General features: G+C 47.6%; 1 protein-coding gene across 1 annotated transcript; it reads left to right on the top strand.

The window, feature by feature from the left end:
* The first annotated feature begins 1,705 nt into the window (after positions 1–1,705).
* On the top strand, positions 1,706–23,933 carry LOC135252380 (ubiquitin-conjugating enzyme E2 R1-like). The gene is made up of 5 exons (XM_064330366.1): positions 1,706–2,341; positions 17,076–17,162; positions 17,784–17,881; positions 20,195–20,329; positions 20,739–23,933. Exons 1-5 carry the CDS (start codon positions 2,156–2,158, stop codon positions 20,962–20,964), a joined length of 732 nt encoding a protein of 243 aa, XP_064186436.1. The 5' UTR covers positions 1,706–2,155; the 3' UTR covers positions 20,965–23,933.
* Positions 23,934–27,160: the final 3,227 nt, after the last annotated feature.

Below are 27,160 nucleotides of genomic sequence, written 5' to 3'. Positions count from 1 at the left end.
CACCATATATTACTTGATATCGCTCATTTAACTTTTGATCAGAGTGAATCTGATTTTGTAGAAATGTTGTTTTTTTTTTCCTTTAACGTACAATTTCTGACAAAATTGTAGAAATTAATTGAAATTTTATTTTTTATGTGCTAAAGTCTGATAACCAAAATCTCGTGTCACAGATTTGCAGGACTTAAACCTAAATGCCAAAATACAAGCACAACATTGTCATCTGACTTGTATTTCAGTAACACCAGTTGAAGAAGGCAATTGTTTCCCGTATTATCCCGGAAGAACATTTTAGTGGTTAGAACTATAATTTGTTTTTGGGCTTTTTTTTTTTTTTTGCTCCCCATTCCGGTGCTTCAGCATATTATGGTAAAATACTGTTGCCTGACAGAAATTTCCCTGAACATAATGATAATCACTCCTGAAGGAATCATTTTGTTTTCAGCCCAGCACCAAGACACCTGGGTCTTGTTTCGCAAAGCAGCATTACTGAATTAGCTGGATAACTGCACTGAGTAAAACCCGGAACCCTCCCAAATGTGGAAAATGGACTGAAGTAAAAAAAAAAAAAAGGAGTTATCCAGATAGCTTGACAATCCTGCTTTGTGAAATACCCCCCCTGATTCTACTTACCAAGGCCTTTATTGAAGACCATGAATAGTTAATTAGTTGAATCAAGTGTCTTAGCGCTGGGCCAAAAACCCGCACCCCCTGTTCAGATAACATTGGACACCCCTGTGCATTTTCCGTGTGAAAAAGAGTTGCCCGATTCTCCGTGGTAGCACTGAGAGCCTGCTAACCCCTTGGCACATGTCTGCTCGGTGCTTACAGCTCTTTTTTTGTTTGTGAGCTGTCCTTCCAGTTTGGGCTTGTAATCTACGCCTGCTATTTCACCACGGGGAGCCCTCTGGTCTTTCCACATAAAAATGTAATAAATTTAGGTGGTTGAGCAATACGTGGCTACACCTTTCAGACAACTTTGCTCTTAGCATTTAGAATGTTTTTAATCGTGAGTCTGTATCCTTACAAAAGCATTATTTTCACAGGTTTATGCTGAAAGGAAATGAGACCATGTTCTGCCTTCCTTCTCAGATGGTAGATCACACCTGTTGTATTGTGTATTAACTGATGTTAAAAAAGCATTTGGCAATGTAGAAAGAGTACATCTTGTCTGAGCAACTGACCTAAAAATGTTATCCCAATGGAGTTAAAATTCATGTATTGGATGAATGTTAATAAGAGTAAGATATTTTCCTTCACTCCTAAAATACCACATACCAGGACATTTTTTTTAAACAAAACTGCTCCCAAACTGACTAACTACAATGGCACTGAAACAATGCATATGTTTTGCATACAACTCATTGACAATTCTATGAATGTTTTGGTGCTGTTAATACCTTTATCTTTGGCACTTCAGTCTTAATAATATGAATGTTTTTGTTTGTTTTCTTAGAAGAATACCACAGTACTCTTTTAAATCCAAGTTGACTGTCCCCTATGGTGCAGTTTTCTCAAGCAGGGCCTACAGCTCTGTTATAATAAAATATAATAGCAGAGCATAGCGTAGCTAGTTGTTTACAGGGTGTTTAGGCACTGTTTACTGTGGTTACGAGCTCGGGAGCTGGCGGCGCAGTTTTTATAAAACTACAATTCCCATAAAGCACTATGACGAATCTTATTGGCTACTTGGTTCTGGTTGCAGGGGACACATAGATCGACACATTGTAGCAGCTGCAAATTGAGGAGGGAGAGATTTCTCCACCCAGCCGGACGTCCGTTCATTTATTTATTTATTTTTGTTGTTTACTTTATTTCTGCCCCGATTACATATTTTAATCATAGTTGTTGGAATCTGGTTCGGTGTAGTTCCAAACACGTTTAGCTAGTTAACTTAAGAGCTAAACAACGAAGAACGCCGACGACAGATTCGTGAGTACAGCAAAGCTCTAGCTTCGACGGGTTTTTGAGTTGTCAACGAGTGATTTACGGGTTTGTTTTATCTTTGTGGAAGACACTGTAAACTAAACGTCGGGAACAAACGTGCCCTCAGAACAATAAGCTTTTTCGGTCTTGTTGATTTAACTCTGTAGATACATAGCTAGCTGTTTTACAAAAGCAACGGGATATTTATTTAGCCAGGTCGTAGCTGAATATGGCTCAACATGGACATCATCATGTAGCGAGTTCCCAAAAGGCATTAATGCTTGAAATGAAAAGTCTTCAAGAAGAGCCAGTTGAAGGTTTCAAAATAACTTTGGTGGACGAATCGGACTTGTATAACTGGGAAGTAGCAATCTTTGGACCTCCAAATACCCACTACGAAGGGGGTTATTTTAAGGTGAGTATTGTTAGTTATTTGGCGTACTTATCAATCTAAGTGCTTAGTGTGTAACTGACGAGCTAGTAAGATAGCAGCTAGCGACATGAACTTTTTGTTGATTAACTTAAGTACATATTTGGCAAGTGGCGGATAGCTAGCTAGACAGTACTGTTTGTAATGTGCTTTGTTGTTAACAAACCAACGAAACGGCGAATTTTCTAGCTAATATGTTCATTATTTTGTCTTGGACCTCAACTATTATGTTTAGCCAGTTAGCCAGCTGGCTAGCGTTTTAGCAAAACCCCTTGCCAAATAGGGACTTGAGTAGCTATTGTGAAATTGCTGGTTTTTTATTTTATTGTTGGCTAGTACTGCTTCCTGGAAATTATTGACTTTGGTTTTTGAGTAGTTATGAGTTTGGAAGTTGGGAAACGTCATAGCTAGTCTGATGGCTGTACTTTGTTGTTGATAAAGCTAGCTACTGTCTGTATTCGTTTTGCTTTGTTCCATTTGTTTTCAGTGAAATGCATTGTTCGCCAAATACAATTAATTTAGTCTATTTTAACCATCGCAGGAATTCTAATATCACACCGTTGTCAAAATATTAGTCAAGTAAACTGTCAAATTTGGATAGACAATTAACTGAACTCGCTAGCTAGCTAGCCAATCGATTTAGCTTGGCAGCAGCTAGCTAGCATTTGTTTTCAGTCTGCGAGCTCGTCGATACTTGGCGTAACAAGACCGCATATCTTTCTTTGCCACGGTGACTTTCGTGGTCATTCTTGCTTTTAAACAGACTAAGTTGGCGACTTTCTGAACCAATGGCATTATCTGTAAAAATCTGGTTTGCGCCAAGTTTATCTGTTTAACCATTTGCACAATACGACTGCGTCTGTGTCTCACGAACCTAATTCTTTTGTTCTGGCTCAGGGTTCTATCTTCAAAAGACTAGTCTAAGGTTGAAGATCCATACACTGGCAGTTAAACCATGAAATATAAAATATCATTGGTGAAATCCCGAGTTATTTTGTGGATATTTAACAGCTTTTCAGCAATTAATATTACTTGCCAATTACCAAATAACGTATAGTGTTAAGCTAACCGGTAATTAGTTAGCTAACTATTTCTGATTAATTGTATCCTGCCAGTCGTCTTATGTATTTTTCTGGAATTTGTCTGTTTAACGCGGACTTTCTGGACCTTGACTTTAGTTACCGTAGCAACAAACTTACTGTTTTTTGCTCAGAATGTGTCAACAAACTTGAAGGTAATGTGATGACATCGATACACAATAACTGGTGTCTCGTTGTTTACTTTGCCTACTAGCTCGTTTCTAGGGTCTAAATCGCAGATTTTATTGATGCCGAAACATATGGAAGACCATACATATGTTTCCCTAGCTTTTATTTTGGTCAATCACTATGTATGTAGCTGGCTATCTTGAAAACGAATGTATATTCGACACAATCTGTAAGCCATGTGTTCTTATTAGCCCTATTGTTCGTAGTGACTCATGTGGTGTACAGTATTGATAGTGGAGGTAGATTGTCAATCTTCTTTGTTTCCTGGGTTTTGGGTAGCTTGCTAGCCAGCCGTATGTGATCCCTGTGATAAAATTTGCATGTCGTCTGTTTTGCCTGGCAACAGAAGGGTGGTGTACAGTAGGGTACACGCCTCATACTTCTGCCGTTTGTCTATTATTTGTTTCCTCAATTCAACCCGACTCTCCCTTTGCGGCGGAGTCTGTGTCACAATTAGGTCTCGGCGTAAGGTACAATAGCCGGGCTTTAATGGGTTAATTAGACAAGCGCGTGTTCCGCTTTCCCCTTCTGTCACACGGTCTATTTACACAAAACATGGACCAAGCTAGTTGTGGAGGTATATTTCAATATCAGGAATGTCAAAATAGCGTGCGGTAGCTCGCGAATAAAATATAATATGTCGCGAATAAAATATAATATGTCAACAAAGCGTAAAGGATACTAATGGTAGCCTCACCGACAGTTCCATTGTAAATATTAGTCAATTGTGTGCAGGAGGCGTTGTGTAGCCAATATGAATAAGTGTTTTGTCCGTGGTGGACACCTTCGTTAGTGGTTACAGGATGAATCATTGTAGGTGGCAGCTTAAACAGTTCGAAATCGGCATAATCGATGACTTCATGACTGATGAACTGTGAACTGACGTGCCCTTCGTGTCTGGTTGTTTGCACCATATTTAGCGACTGTTTGTGGTATAGGTGTTGTTTGAAGGGTGTGAATACATTTGCATCGCTTATACCAAGGCTGTGTGCATTCGGTGATGACAGAAACGGACCAGGATCCGTTCCTGAAGGTAGACGTATGCCGAAAGTAGGTCAGGATGATTTAAGTTCAAGGTATGCGTCTTTGTTTTCTTTTTTATTACGCGTTAAGCAGTGTTCAGTGCGTCGCAGCTTCTTTCTTGGAAGCTGAAGGAAAATAACCTGTTTGAGCAGTAGTTCATATTAATCGCGTATTCCCAGTATATGCACTCTGCCCGAGGGGGTATTTAGCATGCCTTATACGGTCAAATGAAGTGTAAAATACCCTGACTGTTTTTTTATAACGCAGTCCTTTTACATTAAGCAGCGTCGGCGTGCAGTCCTTTTACATTAAGCAGCGTCGGCGTGCAGTCCTTTTACATTGAACAGCGTCAGCGGGCGCTTTTCTCCCGAAGGATATAGACGGCTTCATAGATGACATTTTTACAAACCCTTTATAGAGTTGGATATTTACTGAAGCAATCCAGGTTTAGTAACCTGCACGAGGTTACAATGGCATGCCAAGCCCCCCCCCGCCCCCTTGGGCATTCAAACCTCCAAATTTACAAGCCCAGTTTCCTAAGTATTATGCCGAGCCTGTTAAAACGTGTACTCTCCATACAGCATGGCCGCTCTCCCGGTTGCTGACTTATTCCAGTGCCTCTTGCTGTGAGACCAGAGGACCAGGCAGGGCATTGCCCTTTCCTCACTGAGTGTCTTTAAAGTGGGCTCAAGCTCTCTTAATTGCTACATTAACACTGGAGAACAGACCCTGGGCCCCTAGGATTTTTGTCCTTGTCCCTTTCACGGCCTGGAAAAAGCCCTTTCTGTGAGAGTTGGCCCTAGCATGTGTGTGCATGTGTGTGTGTATGAGCGTGTGTGTGTGTGTGCCTGTGTGTGTGTGCCTGTGTGTACGCCTGTGTGTGTGTCTGTGTGTGTGTGTGCGCCTGTGTGTACGCCTGTGTGTGTGTGTGTGTGTGTGTGTGCGTGTGTGTGTATGTGCCTGTGTGTGTGTGTGTGTGTGTGCGCCTGTGTGTACGCCTGTGTGTGTGCGCGTGTGTGTATGCGCCTGTGTGTGTGTGTGTGCCTGTGTGTGTGTGCACTTGTGTGTACGCCTATGTGTGTGTGTATGTGTGTGTGTGGGCCTGTGTGTGTGAGATTCCATTGTTTGTTGTGGAATGCACAGCTTGCATGTGGAACCCGTAGCAATGCAGTCACTCCCCCCAGTGTCCCACGGCCCCCGCTGCTGTAACCGTTTGTCTAAATTTGGACCGTCGTCTTCTCAGCTACAATATTTACGTGAAGCTGTGCTTTTGTGAATCGCAGCCGCGTAGTCTTGTGTTCATGAAATGCTGATCCGGGAGGGTGTTCATAATGAAAACCAAAGTCATGCGGAGCATATGGTCCCGGGATCTTTCTTTCTGCAGAACACCACCGGGGTTAATTCCATTCAGGCCTATTTGTTGTTCTGATACGCCTGTTTGAAGGGCTTTCATTTTTCAGGTTTTTTTTCGCCAGTGAAATCTGTCTGTCATCTGTGACTAACGGGCCACATTTCGTTGGGAACTTCATGAGCCGTTTTATGTGGGCTGTAAATTAGTGGTTAGAGTTGCTTGGATTTTGGCCAGTCTGTCAGTCACGCACTACCCAATAAAGGGTTAAGGTTTGGCACGGAAAATTGGCTGATTATTTTCTTTTTCTAGTGCTGACTGGTGTGATTTACGGGCCTGGAGTGCAGCTGCTACGTAGCCGTCATTAATCACAGAACCAGGTGAAATACAGGTGCTGTCATGGTTATAATTGAATATGCACATACACTTGAGCGGTTGCTGGACAGACAGATGCCAGTAACCAACCATCGCAGTCTTTTCGCTGAAGTCACTGTATTTGTAGGCCTGTCCTATCACCGTAATGTCCAGTGTAAAATCGGGCATACGCATGCAAGCACAGATTTCTTGTCCATGTACCAGCACAGTAATTGCTCTGCAGGTTCATACTACACGCGCAGCAGGGTTGACCACAGGGGGCGCTGTTGAGTGATGAGACGGGCTCTGCCCTGACAGCTGATACTTGGGGCCTGTTCCACAAAGCTGGATTACAGAGTTAGCTGGATAATTGCAGTGTAAAACCTGTAACGGCTCTTTCTTTTTTTTTTTTACTACACTCCATGTTCCAGATTTTGAATTTTTCCGGGTTTTACTCGGTGCAGCTATCCGGCTAACTCAGAGGTCCTGCTTTATGGTACAGGCCCCTGGCAGGGCTCGTTATTTCCAGCAGTGCAGCCTGGGAAGGGTCTCTGTGCGCAGGGTTGTCCCTGTCTCTGTGGGGTGCGGGTGCCATGGCAACAGGCAGTAAAATATGAAGGAATGTAGCATTGCTGAGCAGTTTAACGTCTATGAACGACTGAATTTAAAAATAAATAAAAAACGATGCAGAAAAGGTGGAAATAATGCATCTGTCTGTGGGGCAGCTGTTGCTGCATTTTCTCTAATTATATCCGTACATAATTCCTGGTGCTGGACGGTCTCTCATTTTCCATGGTGAATGGCAGATCATCCCCCCCCCCCCCCGTTCTTACTGAACACACGGTGTTCTGCTAGCGCTTGTCTACTCAGATGTTATGCCTTTCAAACTGACCAATGGTGACATTTCGTCAGTGGCGCTCTGTAACAGCCAATCGGAGCAGAGATTAGCTTCGTGTGCCCGTGCCGGGGTCCGCCTCTCGCGTGATTGACATGAATTTGAAATGCCGGAACGCGACTTAGTGTGTTCAGCGATTTAGCAAATCGTCAGGGCCATTTTTGTCCTATTCCACCTGTCTGAAATGGGGAAAATGTAAGTGCAGTTAACTGCTTTACACACCAAAAATGTGTAAATTAGGCTAATCCAAGTACTGGATTATTTAAATAATGCCAAAATTAACTAAATTGGTGCTGGCCCAAAAAAAACACTTAAGTTGTCCTGAAGTCGACATTATGTAGGCTAGTTCTTTGATTAAGCAGTTATTGCATAATAATGATCACAAAATGTCTGGAGCGGTTCGTACTCATTATTGATTTCCATGCTGTTATTTCTATTGAGTAGACATCCATCGTGACTAGTGCATGTTTTTTATTTTTTTTTATTTTTTTGTTCCAACCAGTTGCCCAGGCTTAGTTCTCGAAACAGCGAGTGATACTCCAACAATGGTTAACCCCTGTATCAAACCATAGTCATGTCCAACAGTTATGCTTTTCACCATGTGCAATTTTTAGCCATTAGTAATTTAGTAAGCTAATTCAGTTATTAAGAGCTGAAGTTGCCAGGAAGTCCCGAAACGCACCGGCCCTCGTTGCGCACCCCTGATGTAGGGTAAGGAACTGCGCTTGTAACCGAAAGGTCGCAGGTTCAATTCCCGGGTAAGGACACTGCCGTTGTACCCTTGAGCAAGGTACTTAACCTGCATTGCTTCAGTATATATCCACTTATAATGGATACAATGTAAAGTGCTATGTAAAGTGTGTAAGTCGCTCTGGATAAGGCGTCTCAATGCCTGTAATATTATATATATATAATATTATATATATGTAGAGGTGTCGCTCCCTCAGTTTTTACCCGTGGGCGTGTGTACGTTCTGTGGCCTTGATCCCCCTCTCCGGTCTGATTCATTACGACTGGCGTGGTGGAGCATGCGCGGTCGGACACGGACAGACACTTTGTGTCTTCATCGTGGAACACTCTACAGGAGTGCTTGACCTTGGAACCAGCGCAGCAGCATCAGAGGTCACCTGCAGCCCCCCCCCCCCTTGTTGTTAAGCAGTGGGTCATCAGGCTGATTAAAGCCGGCGGGGGCCTCTGAAAGTGGCGAGGGGGTCGTGCTGCTGTTTGACTTGAGGACCGCTGCAGTCGTGATTGCATTTACAGTCGGTTCAGCTCGGGCCTGCAGGGGACAGAATCGCACGTAGTAACACAAGCGGACAGTTTGTTGCGTTTGAGTGACAGTTTCCACGGTAATTAATCAATTTCGGTTCGTGGCGAGCGGGAAGGGACGGACGACGCTCGTCACGCGTGTCCGTTTAGCGTCGGCGCGCGTGGAGGAAAAGCCCCTCCCCTGTTCCTCGTTCCACAAAGCCGGTTAGCGTCAGCGCCTCCGCTTTGCCCGCGTGCTCCACATTGGGTGACCTGTGGCACGCTAGCAGAGCTAGCAGGGCGACAGTTGGACAGAGTGCAGTTTTGAAAACAAACGGACGTCGTGTTCAAATGCCAGTCGTGCCTTTGCTTTCCTTTTTTCTGCAGTTTTCTGCTGTGGAAAAATGGCCCTTTGTATTTATTTTTTTCCCACATAGCTACTTGGCGGACTGGTAACACATAGCTAACAGTTTGCATACTCCTACTGGGGCAGACTATAGGTAAATATTTTTGGGCGGATCCAGTTGGGGAAATTAGACTTTGACTCAGCTAGTTACTCTTTATTCGAAAGAATGTGCCTGCATGAGTGTTAGAGCATCCTCTGGTCCATCAGAAACTGGCATTTAGTGCCTCCTATGATTACAGTATTTAGTGTAGTATTGACATATATGTAACCGTACATACGGTGTGTTCAGTTAAAAACAGTAGTTGCATGTGGAGAATACTGGTGATTGTTTTGCGTGTCGCCTCCTAGTGGCCACACCTTGCTCACGGACTCATCCCAGAGCGAGACAGAGAGAGAGAGCAAGCGTATGAGCGTTGGCTGCTTTAAAACTAAAACTCCTCCTCTTGAGGTCTCCTGTTTACTTCTGTGTGTCTAATGTGTACAAAAATGACTAAACCTTCTGAGCCATTTCTAGCCACTTAAACTTTCAGAATTAGTTGTTGCCGTACAGGTATTAGCCTGGTGCTGTGGACCGTAAATAAATTAAATCCAAAATGTGTGTCCCCAGTCAGTACTGGGTTTTGCCGATTGGCGCTAGCTTTTTTTTACATGATTGTCATTAGCAAACTTAAACCGTTCCCACGTCAGAGTTCGGGGAACCCTTTCTGTTATTTCTCCTGCTCGTTCAAAGCCACTTTTCATTCATCTTGAATCGTAAAAGCTTCTCCGGGCTGCCCCTGTGAAATGTTTGTCTCGCCCCAGAGGTTCAGGGAAAGACTGAAGTTTCTAGTGTAACCCGGGTCATCTCGTATCGCAAAGGAATTGAATTTGGTCTCCTCAAGAATCGCTGCTGTTACCCAGCCTGGCTTCACGTATTGAGGCTTGACATGCAGAGGTAAAAAAAACAGCAAGGAACTGGATTGTTGTCTCTCTTAAACCAGTGGCCCTCAACCACAGGCCCTCAATCGCAGGCCAGGCCACTTTAGGGTTAATTTTCGCAACCAATGGAGAAGTGTTTTTAAAAGGCCCTGTAGAGAGCTATTGCATTGTAGAGGGTTGTTTTTTTCATTGTAGAGGTCATGCTTGTGTGTCAGTGTTCAGAGTATCGATGAACTTGTTCACTGACATTTCTAGATTGGCATGTACACGTTTTTATGACGTTTTATTGTTTCCAGTGTTCTATGTTATGATGCCATTGTCCACTCCCTTCAGTGAGGAATGTGACTGAATCTCATTATTCTGAAATACGGTGGGAGTATTTTGGGTTTGCACAGCAGCCACGTACGCAACACCGTCAGGCGGAGTAACTAAACTACCGCACGACATGCTTGAGCAAGAACATTTCCACTCAAAAAAAAAAAAAAAAATGCTCATTTTAAAAATGCTGTTATGTCTGTTCAGACAGTCTTACTGCACCAGCCAAAATAATTGGCTGGAAGCTGGCGTTGCTTTTAGAGGGCCTAATAAAGCTCACAGACAGGCTTCATTAAACGCTGGTTTTTATCGCCCCTTTCCAGCGCTGAATGTAAAGATCGGTGGACATGTCAGTGTTGTCAGTATTTCACCGTGTTATGTTGGGTGTGAAAATGACTGGCCCTTTATGGCTGTGCTGGAGTACAGTAGCTTTGCTAAATCTAATGGCATGTCTTCCATCTGCCAGGCTCGGACCCCTCCCCTGCTCTCTCAACAGATACAAGTACCCCTTTATCCCCCCGTCAATCAAATTCCTTAACAACGGTCGGTAGGGACTGGGTTGGGGGTGAAGTGCGTGAGGTACTGTTCATATGAAATGAATGTGATCCGATGGAAGAGACTCGTGTGCAGTAAGCGCACATGCGTTGGGTGGCTGTGATGGCTGGGTGACGTTTAACGCACCCAAGAGAAATGTCCCCTTGGAGATGGTTAAGTGAAGGAAATCTTAAAGACGGTGGTTAAAAATCGCCTCTGAGGACAGTAACTTTCAATTTTAGTGAGTGGTTCTCGGTGACTTTGCGTCTTAATCGGCCTTTCAGACAGCGTTCACTTTGACGCGTCCGAGGAAGGCAAACGAACGCCTGAGTGCTGTTTTAATGGAGGGTAAAAATGAATCGCGTTCGCGGTTCTTGGAAATGAGCGCTGCGATGCACATCAGCACTCAGGACACGGAGTTTCGGTACGAAGAGTTCCATCGGTACAGACTGCGCTCGCTGCTTATCCACATAATGTAAGTGGGCGTGCACTGCAGCGAGCGCTAGTGTGTACAACACAAAAAGACTTTCCGTCCCTCTGGTGACGTTGGAACTGGCAAACCCAAGGTTCGGGAGTATTATGCCGTTTTGCGTTGATCCTGTAAGACCGCGTGTCGTAGCAGTTAAAGGTGTCCAGCTCGAGTGAAACGAGCTGAGCCTTCAGTGGAAAGCAGCACACCCTGTGTTATTGGGAACATCCCTGCAAGCCGGTTCATGCTTTGCAGTATGACAGTAAACCCCAGGGTGCACGTTTTGTAAGGTAGGAGTAGGCGTGCTGATCTAAGATCAGTTTGGGCTTGTAGCTTGTAATGTATGCGGTTGGGACATTGCCCAGGGGAAACTGATCCCAGGTCAGCCCTCTTGGTTTGAGATGCCGATGGGTGCGCAGTATGCAGCCCCTGGCGGGAGGTCTGGGCTGTGTCGGCACAGGCCAGCAGCTGCTGAGAGGTGAGTGAGTGAGTGAGTGTGTGTGTGCGTGTGTGAGTGTCTGTCTCTGTCTGTGTGTGTGTGTGTGTGTGTGTCTGTCTGTCTGTCTGTCTGTGTGTGAGTGTCTGTCTCTGTGTGTGTGTGTGTGTGTGTGTCTGTCTGTCTGTCTGTGTGTGAGTGTCTGTCTCTGTGTGCGTGTGTGTGTGAGTGGTGTGTGTGTGTGTGTGTGTCATCCTTGGTGATTTTTGTGTTGACCTAGTAGTCATGCTGTAATTAGCTTAATTGTGTCTGTGCAGGAGAGTCGTGTGTATGTGTGTGTGAGTGAGTGTGAGTGTATGTATGTGTGTGAGAGAGAGAGAGAATGTGTGTGTGTGTGTGTGTGTGTGTGTGTGTGTGTGAGTGTGAATGTAATGGCTTTCCTCCTGGGGGGTTGTTTAGGTGTTTACAGTTGTGCTTTCAGCACGCGGTGCCCTGCTGGTGAGACGACCTATCGCTGGATCCATCTCAGCGGTAAACGCAGGCTGTGCAAGTCAGTCACTGCCCCCCCCCCATGTAAGAAACGCAGCGTGTTCGCGTTGCGCGTTTGCGTCTCCTCTCCCAGAGACGCTCAGCCCTGTGACGGGTTCTCCTCACGCGTCTCCTCTTACCCGTCACCCTCGGTGCTTTGGAGGAGCTGCTGCTCCTTCCACAGGCTCCCTGGGGGAGGCCCGCTTCAGAGAGACCTGGGGCAGCAGGCAGGAGGGCCTGTTTCTGCTGGAGGAGGAGATGGTGGAGGGGGGAGGGAGGGAAAGGGAGGGAGGGGACGTGCTGGTTGGGCACGGTACATTTTGCATTTGGTGCAGAAATCCAAACGGGATGAAAATGAGGCTGGAATCATGGGAGAGTGAGTGTGGAATCATGGGAGAGTGAGTGTGGAATCATAGGAGAATGAGTGTGGAATCATAGGAGAGTGAGTGTGGAATCATAGGAGAGTGAGTGTGGAATCATGAGACAATGAGTGTGGAATCATGGGAGAATGAGTGTGGAATCATAGGAGAGTGAGTGTGGAATCATAGGAGAGTGAGTGTGGAATCATGGGAGAGTGAGTGTGGAATCATGGGACAATGAGTGTGGAATCATGGGAGAGTGAGTGTGGAATCATGGGAGTGCGTGTGGAATCATGGGACAATGAGTGTGGAATCATGGGAGAGTGAGTGTGGAATCATGGGAGTGCGTGTGGAATCATGGTAGAATGAGTGTGGAATCATGGGACAATGAGTGTGGAATCATGGGACAATGAGTCATGAGAGAGTGAGTGTGGAATCATGGGAGAGTGAGTGTGGAATCATGGGAGAGTGAGTGTGGAATCATGGGAGAGTGAGTGTGGAATCATGGGAGAGTGAGTGTGGAATCATGGGAGAGTGAGTGTGGAATCATGGGAGAGTGAGTGTGGAATCATGGGAGACTGAGTGTGGAATCATGAGAGAGTGAGTGTGGAATCATGGGAGAGTGAGTGTGGAATCATGGGAGAGTGAGTGTAGAATCATGGGAGACTGAGTGTGGAATCATGGGAGACTGAGTGTGGAATCATGGAGAGTGAGTACTCTGGTTGTCGTACTGTGCTGTTAGAAGCTCACAGACCCTGAGTGAGAATTGCGGGATGTGATTCGTCAGGAAATAATGATTTTTGGCTCTTCAGACATCTGGGGGCTGCTGGTGTTTGGCCTTATTCCGGAACATTCTCTCCTGCTGTCTGCTGTCAGAAAGCACAAGAGCTCCTGATGTGTGTGTGATTACAACATTCCTGAGGATGTACAGTGAATCACGCCGCCCGCCAACCAAAACACACAACCGTATCAAAGAGCAATTTCGTTCCGGACGTTGAAGAAAATGGATGATTCTTCGAAAATGCAATCATCTGCAGGAACTCCTCTGGTTTCTAATGTGTTAAGGTATTTCCAGTAATTATTTGGACTCAGCTTGCTCACTGCTGTATGTCTGGCCATATTTATTTATTTATTTATTTTCAGACAGAGAAAACAAGCGCCAGGGCCGTCTGGGTAGTGTAGAGGTAAAGGCACTTGCCTACCACCGCAGAGACCCGGGTTCAAACCCCGGCAGCGGTACTTCCGGCTTGGTCAGACGTTCCTAGGAACACAGTTGGCAGTGTTCGCGGGTGGGAAGCCGGTGAGGGTATGAGTCCTGATCGTTGTATTATTGTATTAGCGACTCCTACTGGTTGGTCGGGGCGCCTGTTCAGCAGGGAGGGGATCTGGGGGAGATAGCGTGAACCTCCGCACGCGATTCGCTCTCCCAGTGAAACTCCTCGCCTGTCAGGTGAAAAGAAGCGGCTGGCGACTCCACGTGTATCGGAGGAGGCATGTGGTAGTCTACACCCTCCCCAGACCGACAGAGGATAGGGCATCGACCAGGACCGTGATACACACGGGGAACTGGTATAACGACTAAACTGGGGAGAAAAATGGCAAAAAAAAGAGAGGAAAACAAGCACTGTTGTAGACGGGGAACGTGCCACGCAGGTTCTGCCTGTGCTCATTCCTTTCTGCTGGTTCATCAGCGGTGTTTTCGCTGTTCCTCGTGCTCTGCCACACCTGGACAGACTAGTTTCACTCCCGAGTTTCGCTGGCAGGACGTTCCCCGCGGGAGAGGTTTCGTTCCCGTGCTTTTGTCTGCGGAGGAACGCCGTACTTTGTTAAATAAATGAGGCGGGAAGTTCTAGCACGCTTGCCATTCGCCACGCGCCTGTCTTTTGAGTCTTTTTGTTCAGTCTCTCGCTGTTGTGTCCCGTCTGTGAAAGACCTCCTCTCCTGTGAAAGTGGGTCCTGCTCTTGCTCTTCTGCGAGAGAGGGTCTTGCAGTCCTGTGAGAGAGAGTGCTGCTCTCCTGTGTGCCTGTATGAATTTGAGTGTGTGTGTGTGTGTGTGTGTGTACATGCCTATGTCTTCGCATAAGTGTGTCTACAGGGAGTTTGTGTGGGGTAGGGGGTTGTGTAATTAGGTGTTGAAATGCAATACTGTTACCCCCTACAGGGATCCAGTGCCTGTGTTTTGATTAGCCCGTTTCTGGAGAGCTGCGCTCGTAGCTCAGCTTTCAGGGGTTGGGTGACAGAAGACTGCGTGTGCGGCTGGTTCAGTGGCACCGCGGCTCGCCCATGAAACTTTACTGAAGTCTGAAATCCGTCAGCGTGCCGTGACTGCACAGCGCATTCCAGGAGCCCATCGCATCAGAGCTGAATTTCACCGCGCAGCCTGTTTGTGACGGGCTACTAGGCGCCCATTGTTTTTGTTTGTATGACTGTGTGTGTGGGCGTGTGTGCGTGTGCGCGCCCATGCACCCATGCGTGTGTGTGCGCAAGTGCGCCTGCCATGTGAGTGCGATGGTGTGCGTGTGTGTGTGTACGTGGTATGTCGGCCCACCGTACTGAGCTTCTGATTGGTTGCTGGCCTGTGACACTGAGGTCAGTGGCTCCACTTCCCTCATGGTTTGAGGTTACTGGCCCCATTCGCACAAGCTGAAGTGAACTGTGCCTCTTTACTGCGTGTGAACCTCCCAGGTCTCTGCAGGGGGGGGGTGCATGGAGCTGTACAGACACGGACCTCCCAGTTAGTCAGTATACCCCCCCCCCCGCTCTGTACACCGTGGGGCGCCTTGCTCTGCCCAGATCCTCTGCAACCCTGACACTTCAGCATTTACCACAGCTGTGTGTGTGTGTGTGTGTGTGTATGCGAATGTGTGTGCGCGCACGTGTGCATGTGTGTGTGTGTGCGTGTGTATGCGAATGTGTGTGTGTGTGTGCACGCAAATGTGTGTGTAAGTGTGTATGCACATACTGTGTGTGTGTGTACACACGTGTGTGTGTGTGTGTAAGTGTGCGCTTACGCGAGTGTGTGAGCGTGCCTGTTGCATGTGCGTGTCTCTGCGTGTTGAGGTGGTTTCGTTAGCGAGAAGCGCGCAGGCCCCTCTTCCTGCTGGGTTAACCCCTTCCGCTCTGGCGCGGTTTTTACGGTTGCTAACATTTCGCCAGGCAGCATAAAGACTCGTCGGCGCGTTTCCCGTGAAATGCGCGATTACAGAGAGCGACAGTCAGCGGCCTGTTCTGCGTCCTCTGGGTGATGAGGTGACGCGAATCAGCGATGAACTGACGCCCGTGTCACGGTCCGATCACAGCTTCTGCCGTTTCTCCACAGTAAATCACTCTGTCCTGCCCCCAGGTCTATTTCTGCCCCGTGTGCCGGGGGGGGGGGGTAACAGTCAGCTTTTCTGTGTGGAGTTCTTTCATTAGACCCACCCCTCTCTCCCTCTCTCTCTCCCTCTCTCTCACTCTCTCTCTCTCCCTCTCTCTCTCTCTCTCTCTCCCCTCCTCTCTCTCTCCTCTCTCTCCCCCTCTCTCTCTCTCTCTCTCTCTCCCCCTCTCTCTCTCTCTCTCTCTCTCTCTCCCTCTCCCCCTCTCTCTCTCTCTCTCTCTCTCTCTCTCCCTCTCTCCCTCTCCTCTCTCCCTCTCTCTCTCTCTCTCCCTCCCTCTCCTCTCTCTCCCCTCTCTCTCCTCTCCTCTCTCTCCCTCTCTCTCTCCCTCTCTCTCTCTCTCCTCTCTCTTCTAAAACGGGAGACGGGTATTAAAATGTGAGAATGCGTCGTGGCTCCCGGGCCTCGTGTGATTGGATGGCTGGTCTCACGCGTCTTTGCTCCCGCTGATCGGAGTAGCGCAGGGCGATCTGACCTGGTCGTCGGGGCACATCGGGGTGCGATTATTCAGGCCTGGAAAGGACGGCAGCCGGTTTTGGGGCGTGGTGACCATGGTGACCGTGGCGCTTAGCTGGCGTGCTGTGATATCGCCGCTGGGGTCGCCATGGAGACCGCTCTGCAGGGGTGTGCAAGCGAGAGTCGGCTGCTGGTCACCTGGTTTTGCAGCCCTTTATTCACACCTGCGAATTCACACCAGGTTCATTAGATCATTTTTGTAACCCAAGCGTTGCGTCACTCGACAAAAATAGTTCAGTAACTTATAATGAAACTTCAAAAGCAATATAACAAGTTACGTATTTATGAAGTACTGTATGCCATGTTGTGTAGTGTCCTCAGAAAAGTTTGACAAGCTGTTGACAAGTGATATTTTCTTTGGATGGGGTCGGACGAAACGGAATGGATGGCAGGGTGGACTACAAAGATGGCTGGGAAGTCCTGGAAGGGGAATTAGCTTTGGAATACTGGGGAATTCCAACTGGCCGCCTGTCTGTCTGTCTGCTCACTCATGATATCCACCAGCTCGATGTGATATTGGCCACAATTCCTCCAATCCCATGAGGCACAGTAGCGTGTTTTGGCCCGCTGTGGTGAAGTCGGTTAATACCGGATCGCGCTGCCGTTTCCGGTGCCGACGTCGTACTGTGATCCAGGCCTCGTGTGCTGGTTGGATAGCGCTCGTTCTAGGGTCTATACTCGACTGCGACGCGTCTCGCTCTCCTCTCGCTCCCTCTCTCTCCCGCAGGCCCGGATCAAGTTCCCCATCGACTACCCCTACTCTCCCCCGGCCTTCCGATTCCTCACCAAAATGTGGCACCCCAACATTTACGAGGTGAGGTAACGCCACCCGCAGTAAGCGCCTCACACACACACACACAGCACTGCTGCTGGCTTTGAGTGGACCGGCTGTGCCACAGTCCGGCCTGCAGGACTGTAGTATGTGCTGCCGGTGAATTAAAGTCACTGATTGGCTGAAGAGTGCCCCACACCTGGTGTCTTAGGCCCAACACACCTGGTTTCTAAGGCCTAACACACCTGGTGTCTTAGGCCCAACACACCTGGTTTCTAAGGCCTAACACACCTGGTGCTATAGGCCCAACACGGACGTGGATTCCATCTAGTGCCTAACACACGGGTGCTCTAATGGAACCCACACGAGTTCAAGGTACCCCTCATGTTCCCACACCTGGTGTCTTAGGCCCAACACACCTGGTTTCTAAGACTTAGCGTATCTGGTTTCTAAGGTCTAACACACCTGGTTTCTACATCCAAACACACCTGGTTTCTAAGGCCCGACACACCTGGTTTCTAAGGCCAAACACACCTGGTTTCTAAGGCCCAGTGTACCTGGTTTCTGAGGCGTAACACACCTGGTTTCTAAGGCCCAACACACCTGGTTGCTAAGGCCTGAAATAGCAGTCCTGGTGACTCATAACCCCGCCTCTTCCTGCAGAACGGGGACGTGTGCATCTCCATCCTCCACCCCCCCGTGGACGACCCCCAGAGCGGGGAGCTGCCCTCTGAGAGATGGAACCCCACACAGAACGTCAGGTACCCCTCCATGTTCCCCAAAAACCATCCGTCCCCCTTTCCACCCCACACTCATCCCTCCTTCTCTCCCCACCACACTCAGCCCTCCCCTTTTTTACCCTCCCCTGCGTTTTGTCTTCTCCTCCCGTCCCGTCCCCTCTCCTCCTGTCCCCTATCCTCTCTCCCCTTCCCTCCCCTCTCCTCCTGTCCCCTATCCTCTCTCCCCTTCCCTCCCCTCTCCTCCTGTCCCCTATCCTCTCTCCCCTTCCCTCCCCTCTCCTCCTGTCCCCTATCCTCTCTCCCCTTCCCTACCCTCTCCTCCTGTCCCCTATCCTCTCTCCCCTTCCTCCCCTCTCCTCCTGTCCCCTATCCTCTCTCCCCTTCCCTCCCCTCTCCTCCTGTCCCCTATCCTCTCTCCCCTTCCCTCCCCTCTCCTCCTGTCCCTTCTCTCTCCCTTCCCTCCCTCTCCTCCTGTCCCCTATCCTCTCTCCCCTTCCCTCCCCTCTCCTCCTGTCCCCTATCCTCTCTCCCCTTCCCTACCCTCTCCTCCTGTCCCCTATCCTCTCTCCCTTCCCTACCCTCTCCTCCTGTCCCTATCCTCTCTCCCCTTCCCTCCCCTCTCCTCCTGTCCCCTTCCTCCCTCCTCCCTCCTCCTCCCTTTCTCTCCTCTCCCTCCTTCCTCCTTCCTTCTCCTCCCTTCCCTCCCCTCTCCTCCTGTCCCTTCCTCTCTCCCCTTCCCTCCCCTCTCCTCCTGTCCCTATCCTCTCTCCCCTTCCCTCCCCTCTCCTCCTGTCCCCTATCCTCTCTCCTTCCCTCCCCCCTCCTGTCCCCATCCTCCCTCGTCCCTATCCTCTCCCCTTCCCTCCCCTCTCCTCCTGTCCCCTATCCTCTCTCCCCTTCCATCCCCTCTCCTCTGTCCCCTCTCCTCCCTCCTCTCCCCACCCTCTCCTCCCTCTCCCTCCCCACTCTCTCCATCGGAGCAGTACCTGTGGAGCTGGCGCAGGTGAAGGCTCCAGCCCCGCCCTCTTCGTTCAGAGAGGCGCGCCTCACAGCTGGCTGGTCATTTAAATAAAATGTTCCTGACGGACGACTCTGTCTGGGTTTTTAAACACCCCCCCCCCAGCCGGTGGGAGAGGCAGCGAGCGCTTCGTTGATCTGCGGTTTGAAATAAGACATTAATCATTTACGTCTGCTGCTCCTGCAGATTCAGGCAGATTAGTCTGAACACAGGAGAGGTGTTTTACTAAAGCCTGCTTCTGCATTCTTATTACTTGGGTCTTTCTTTTCTTTCTTTCTCCCTCACTCCCTCTCTCCCTCTCTCCTTCCCCTTTTTCTTCCCCCTTTTTCTTTCTCCCTCCCCGACCTCTCTTTCCCCTCTTTTTCCCTGCCTCCCTCTCTCTTTCTCTCCTCTCTCTCTCCCCCCTTCCCTCTCTCTCTCTCATGACAGGTATAATTGCTGTACTGGGGCTCCCTGTTGGCTTGGCAACAGCGGTAAATAAAAATAGCCTCACGTGCTCCTGCCCAGGGAGAGAGAGGGAGATCAGGGGCGAGAGAGAAGAGAGAGGGAGATCAGTGGCAAGAAATATTTACAGTGAGAGAGAGAGATCAGGGGCGAGAGAGGAGAGAGAGGGAGATCAGTGGCAAGAGTTATTCACACTTGCTCACTCACCGATACTCCACGAGCATTACTCACCCACCTGCTCAGTCACCAACACTCTCCCACTTATACTGACTCACCTCCAGTTTCTCACCTGTAACGAATCACCTGTTATTATTCACCTGTACGTATTCACTAAAACTCACCTGTAATAGCTCACTGAAACTCATTAGTCTGTACTCTCTCGGGTATCGCTGGTTAAAGCTCCCTTTCCTGTCCTGTTGTTCTTGATAAACATGTTTTTCTAAACTGGTGGTGTCGGGCTGCTGAAGCGTAGAGATTCGGTGCTGAATTCCAGAGCAGCGAACCCTCCCTTTCACGGTGTTTTTCATTTGCACAGCTGGCCGATATCGATGCCTTTTCAGCAGTGGTCTTTGAGCCAATCGTTCAGCCGTTGCTGTGTTGCACATGGCTATTGTCCACGTGGTCAATACACTTGTCTTTTATCTCTTTTTTTTGTGCCTCAGTCAGATACTCGCGCCTCATTGGTCAGTCCAAACCGCGGCCTCAGCGCATTGTGAGCAGCCCTGTGCCCATTGGTCAGCCTGTTGCTTCCAGGCCATTCCGGGATCAATAATCCACTGAGGCAGCAAATGCCCTTAACATGGGGCACACGTGATTGGCTGGCCCCGGTTTGACCTCTGACCCTCCCCCCCCCCCCTTTTTCTCCCCTCCAGGACGATTCTGCTGAGCGTGATTTCTCTGCTCAACGAGCCCAACACCTTCTCTCCCGCCAACGTGGACGCCTCCGTCATGTACCGCAAGTGGAGGGACAGCAAGGGCAAGGACCGCGAATACGCCGAGATCATCAGGTGACCGCTTGACTCCGCCCCCCGCCCCCCCCAAAAAAATAATAAGTCAATCTCAGCTAGTATTCTTAATCTGTTTCTGATTAGACTTAAAATATTATTTCTATTACTTTTTTCTTTCCTAACTAAGATAGAGATTGCCAATGAGGTGAGAGAATTTGACTTGTTTCAAGATTTGCTAATGGGCTAAGACAATTTGACCTTGTCGAGCTAATAGTAACTTAGAACAAGCTAATATTTACTACTTGAGAGATGAAAAAAACAAGTTTTCAAGTCCGTAATAAGACTGTAATAAGACTCAAACACTGAAGACAGTCTCTTCGTCTTTGTGAGATTGCGTTCCACTAAAGATTCTTTATTGTAGAGGTCTGGTTCTGAAGTACCGCCCCTCTCTTCCCCTCCCGTCTCCCAGGAAACAGGTGCTGGCCACCAAAGCGGAGGCGGAGCGGGACGGGGTGAAGGTGCCCACCACCCTGGCGGAGTACTGCGTCCGAACCCGGGCCCCGCCCACCGACGAGGGCTCCAACCTCTTCTACGACGATTACTATGACGACGAGGACCTGGAGGAGGAGGACGAGGACGAGGACGGGGACTGCTGCTATGACGACGAGGACGACTCGGGGACGGAGGAGTCCTGACGCCCTACTCCGCCCCCCTCTTCCTCCTCCCCCCGAAGCCCCCCCCCGCCACACCCTTCGGCCACGCCCTCCCCCCGAACTGAACTATTTGCGCCCTCTCTGCGGACCCGCACAGACCTCCTCCGCCGACCACGCCCGCTTCTTTAGACCACGCCCACTTCACAGAAAGACCACAGAGTTTAATTCCATTCTTCCCCATTTTTTAATTTCTGTTTTAAATGCGTTTATGTGCCGCCCCTTTGGCTCCTCAGCTACTTACGATGTATAACACAAACGGCTACCTACACACACACATGCACACACACTCACACGCATACACTCACACAGACACACACACACACACATGCACACACACTCTCAGACACACACACACTCACACACTCGCAGACACGCACACATGCACACACACTCTCAGACACACACACACACACATGCACACACGCTCTCAGACACACATACACACACACACTCGCAGACACGCACACATGCACACACACTCTCAGACACACACACACACACACATGCACACACACTCGCAGACACACATACACAAACACGCTCTCAGACACACATACACACACTCACACAGACGCACACACGCACACACACACATATTAAGGCCCACCTGGTTTCTTTTATCATTTACACATTTTGGCTCTTTTGAAGGAGTTGAAGGAACAAAGGCTTGGACTGCGATGGACTGTGAATGAATGAGTGTGTGTGTGTGTGTGTGTGTCTATGGGTGTGTCTATGTGTGCGTGTATTTCTGTCTGCGTGTCTGTGTGTTTGCGTGTTTGTGGGTGTGTCTGTGTGTTTGTGTTTGTGAGTGTGTCTGTGTGTGTGTGTGTGTTTATCTGTGGGTGTATCTGTGTGTGAGAGAGTGTGTGTGTATGCGTGTGTGTGTGCTCGCGCGTGTGGGTTAGTGAGCCACTAGATCACCACAGATCACAGCTCTTTGCGTGCATTTGAAGTCTCTGTTGCTTCTGTCCTACACCTGGATTGGTCCATGGAGTCCCCTGCTCTAACGCTGTATTTCTCACTTACAGTTAAAGGACGTGTACTGCAGCGACCAAATCGGTTCTCAGCATTGGCTGGTTGTGAAAATGGAGGCTGGTAATGTTTCGGAACGTGAACGTGCTTTTCTGTCTCCGCTCGATAAGCGAGCTCGTCCTCCTGCCGTTTCTCTCAGCTGAGGGGTGAACGTAGCCAGTGATTTACTGTCCATTTGTCCCCACGCAGTTGGGATGGTTCCGGAAGCTTACTCTGATTTTTTTTTTTGTGTCTCAGTTCAGTTCACTGGTGAACCAGTCCAAACAGTGGCCATGCCAGTTATCCAGTCATAAAACACTTCAGTTGGGTGTACATCTGTGACCTCGTAGTCGTGCTGGTAAATCTTGGTAAAGCATTTGTAGTGAGATTTTAAAAAAATAATAATTCCCAGGGTAACAAATACAGGTTTGCAGGACAGGCTAACCGCTATCAGCTAAAACTGGAGCTCCACTTCAAGCTTATCTCTTATGGCTTCTTCTCAAGCGTACTTTTTTTAGGGCTTCTTTAAGTGAACTCCTCCTTTAATCATGTTGTGTTTTAATGTGAACTGTCCGGCAGACGTAAGCTACGGCAGTATAGCCGGGCTCTGGTGTGGTGACCTCACAGTGACCTCAAACTGCAGACGGTTTCGGGCAGTGCGCTGGCGTGGGGCGTTGGTTAGCGGGGCGTGCGGACGTCCAGGAGCACAGACGGTTGGCCTGCACCCGGTCGGTCGGTGCGTGGGGTTCACCTCCTAAACTTCGCCTTTCTGTGGTAACCTGGTTCATTTAGTCTCACACACCTGGTACTGTGGATCAACATGGCTCCCTCTTTCCCCCCTCCTGATACCTGGGGGCACTCAAATCTCAACTAACCAGCTTGGCCGTTTCTCATCCAGCCTGGAACAGTTACAGTTCAAATGCAGTATTCAAAAAGAAACAAACAAACAAACAAAAAAAAGAACACGTACTCTTTAATTCCTTGTTGGCAATAACAGTGTGTGGTAATTGTTTCAGAAGAAGCAGAGGGAGAACGGTGGGGTAACGGAAGGAATCGTTCGGCCTGTGAATGACTAATTGGGGTTGGGTTGGGAGGGGCGGGGAGGGGAGGCTGGGTTACTGTACTCCAGTAGGGATGAAAGCAGCGCGTGGCGTTAGCCTGCTAGCCTGTTGTCCACTTATTAGTATTAATGGTATTGGACCTGATGCGTAAGCCCGGTTTTATGTGATACGCGGGGATGTGAAATGATGATTTCTCCCGTTCGGAACGAAGGACAAAAAGGATTTCCGTTTATCTTCTGGCTCGCCCCCGGTCACTTCACCGTCGTTCTGTTCGTGACACGGGCTTGAGCGAGCAAATAAAGTTTTTTTTTTTTTTTTAAGCAAAAAAGGGTCTTTTTTAGCTCTCTGGCTTATCGTGAGAAGCCCTTTCATTTTTGGCGTAATCGTAGTACTCTCCTCTTGGATATCTGGGATTTTTTTTAAAAACGATTTTTTTGTGAAACTGCAGGTTGATCATTTACTCTCTATTTTATTATTATTATTTTTTTTCGCCCATCCTCTTTAAAAAAAAAAAAAAGGAGCGTTCGGTGGCAGATTCAGAGGGATCTTAAGCTATGATCTTTGGAAGCTAAAACCTCAGGACAAAAAACAAAAGACGAAACCAGTTCGTTTCTTTCTCTCTCTCTTTTTCCCCCCTCCCTCATCAGGTCGTCTCAAGCAAGCTGGTCCCCATCACCTCCGCTTCAGACTGTTTACAATCTTTGCCCTAATATTGATATTGATATTGCCATTGATATTGATATTGATATGCACATGTGGAGATTTTGACCATCACTTGATGTATTTTGGTTTTTTTTTTCTCTTTGTATTTTTTTTTTTTCTTTTTCTTATGGTTTGTAAATCTATTTAAAACTTAAAAATAAAGATCTTTATCTAATAGTTATTTTCTCTTTGTGTGTAAAAAAACAAAAGAAAAGAAAAAAAAAACAGTTTCATACATCAGCAGGAAATATTCGTGTTAAGGATGCTACTTGAATTATAACCTCAGCTTTACAAGAATTGTTTTAAGTACAATGCAGAGTTGTACGTTGGCAGTGTCTATGCTGGAGATTTCTCCTAACTTCAGTGGAAAGATCAGCCTGCAGAAAATGTCTATTTTTGTTTACTCAAATTTGAACTGTTAAAATTCAAATTTGGTTGCGGCCTGCCTCTCCGGCCTCACGCTTCCTGTTTCTTAGTCTGGTCTGCTGTCTGGGCCGCTGCTGCCACTCAAAGCACAGGCGTGCGTATTTCACTAGACGCGCGAGCGAGCACGCCTTCAGCCAACCTGAGCCTGTGAAGTCCCGGAAGTAATCCTGTGCTGCGCATGCCGATGGAAAAACAGTGGAGCTTCCATTAAAGTTAAGGTGAATGGGGAATATCAGACTTTTGAAGGCAAAATAAAACGTCCCCGACGATATTTTGAAACTCAGTTAACGACCGTTACACTCAATATGAAAAGCAGATTGCAGAAATATGTGGTATGCTATAAAATATGCACATTTTAATAAATGCTCCCCCAAGACTTATGGATCAAAAGAACCTTTTTGTTTTTTTTTGTAAAGCTGCTGTGCATATAATGAAATTTATGATCACAAAAAGATGGACTGTTGAGGTTTTCTTTTGTTGGTAAATCACCTGGGATTTCTGCATTGAATTCAACCTGCGCAATAGAGGCTGTTTCCCATTACTTCCTAGCCTTCACCGCCTGGCCCCTCCTACCATCTCCAGTTCCTATGTATGCTCTGTGACTCAAAGGTCCTGGAGGGCTGCAATGTCTGCTGGTTCTTGTAGTTCTTTTTTTTCAACCAGCTGCCAATGTAGGCCTTGGACAGGAGCCACGTCACCAGGAGACACTACAACCCCCTGGTCTTCAGCCTTAACTCCTCGGCATGTGAACAGAAGGAAAAGGTCTGAATTCTCAATTGTAAATTCTATTGGTTAGCAGGTTTGATAAGGTTCCTTTTGTTTGGGGATTTTGTGTGGTGAGTTGCCACAGAAGGACAAAGATTTACTCTGCTGTCTGCTTTGACCTTAGATGGGGCAAGGATGTAATTTTTTATTTTTTCCATGACACTTGGAAAATATTGACCATTGTGAATTATATAATTATCTTGAAACCTTTTAGATACCAGTAAATTAGTGATCATGTTAGTGGTCATTTTGAAATGAAACAGTTTTTCTCTTAATATCGAAGACAAAAATCATGCGATTTTGGTTAGTAACAGTTTAATGTAATACTTAAGTGTTTGCAGATGTATTGTACATTTATTAATAATTAGATATTGTACCAGCATCTAAAGAGTTAAAGTAAATGGAATACTTATTTAACATAGGGGTGGTGGCAGGGCTCTGTTGGGCTTGTCCTGTCAGGGCTAGGGAGTGTGTGAATCATCCAGGGTTACTGACACATTAGTTCCACCCAATGGCACACCAGCCTCTCGCTGCCCCCTAGTGTTCATGCGTGGGATATGCCTCTGATATGGGCACATCGGCCCTGTCTTTCAGGGACCTGAACAGGAGGCGTGCGGTCCAGGTGTGCAGGTGTAATCCAGCTGTTCTGGTCCAGGTATGCAGGTGTAATCCAGCTGTTCTGTTCCAGGTGTGCAGGTGTAATCCAGCTGTTCTGGTCCAGGTGTGCAGGTGTAATCCAGCTCTATTTCTCTAGGTGTGCAGGTGTAATTCATCTGTAGTGGTCCAGGCAGTAAGGCCGCGGACCACCCTGCTGCTGTAAAAAAGACTTGTTTCCCCTTGTCACCTGTGGGGGGCAGTAAAGCCCCACTATTTTACTTGCCAGAGTGAAACCTGGACCATGAGTTCGCGGTGCAGTCAAGGTGAATGCGTGGTTATTCTGACAGAGATTTAAATGCACCGGGAATGAGAGCTAGTAAACTCAGGGCCAAAGAATAGTGTGCCGACTAATCTAATAATCCAAGGAGGCAGCACACTCCCCGCACTCCCAAGGTTTCTAACGTTTGCCCACACTTACTTTTCCCCAGTCTCAGTGCTCCACTCCCTCCCTCTTACTGTTCTATAATCTCAATGTTCCAGACTTTCTGTTTTATGATATGAATGTTCCGCATTCTTACCATTATACAATTTCTGTGTTGCACTTTTACTGTTCTACAATCATAATGAATTTCAGTCACTGTTCTACAATCTCAATGTTCCGCACTTTTACTGTTCTACAGTTTCAATATTCCATGCTTACTGTTCATCAATCTCAATATTCTGCACTTTAACTGTTTTAAAGTCTTAATGTTCCACACTCTTGCTGTTCAACAATGTCAGTGTTCTGCACTTACTGTTCTACAATTTCAGTGTTCCACACACTTACTGTTCTACAACCTCAATATTCCACACTCGTACTGTTCTACAGTTTCAATGTTCCACACTCTTTCTGTCCTACAATCTCAATGTTCCACACTTACTGTTCTACAATCTCAATGTTTCGCACGCTGTTCTAAAACTTCACTATTCCACGCACTCAATATCCCACACTCTTAATGTCCTGCGCTCCCTGTGTTTTTGCGATGACATTTTCTCAGTGAAATATCAAAGTTCCCTGATATTTCGCCGATAGTCGCGCAGCATTAAGAGCGCGAGGTTTCCCTGGGTTATTAAATCCGGGGAGGAATCCGAATATCCTCGGAGGACTGAGGGACAGTCCCTTTGTGCTCCCGCTCTTAACCTTTCTGTCTGCCTTATTCCTCGCGGACGAGTTTGACAGACGGCGCCATTTACACCGCGCCGTCTCCAGGGGCTATTTCTGACGCGGTAAGCCGGAGTAGTCCACTCACAGCATTCCGGGAATGTATAAACGGAAGACCTTTAGGGTTAAAGGAGATTAAATGGGTTTGAAGATAAGGAAATGCAGACCGCAGGTCTCAAGAATATTCCAAATAATGGCGATGCAGGCATCTCATATATAAAGACCATAGGTAGAGCGCAGTTTTATTTTTCGGTGCTATCAGGAGCTGGGGCAGGTGAGAATAACGTTTAGGAAATACTTTGAGCTGTTGTTCGTCAGTGCTTGAAGTATTAATTTGTAGGGTCCAGCAGCAGTAGGATCTGTGAATTTAGGGTTCTTGGCCACTCCTGTGACATCAAAAACTCCCACAATGCAG

This window comes from Anguilla rostrata, chromosome 4, assembly GCF_018555375.3.
Source record: "Anguilla rostrata isolate EN2019 chromosome 4, ASM1855537v3, whole genome shotgun sequence".
Taxonomy (NCBI): domain Eukaryota; kingdom Metazoa; phylum Chordata; class Actinopteri; order Anguilliformes; family Anguillidae; genus Anguilla; species Anguilla rostrata.
This window is presented reverse-complemented; position numbering and strand designations above follow the sequence as displayed.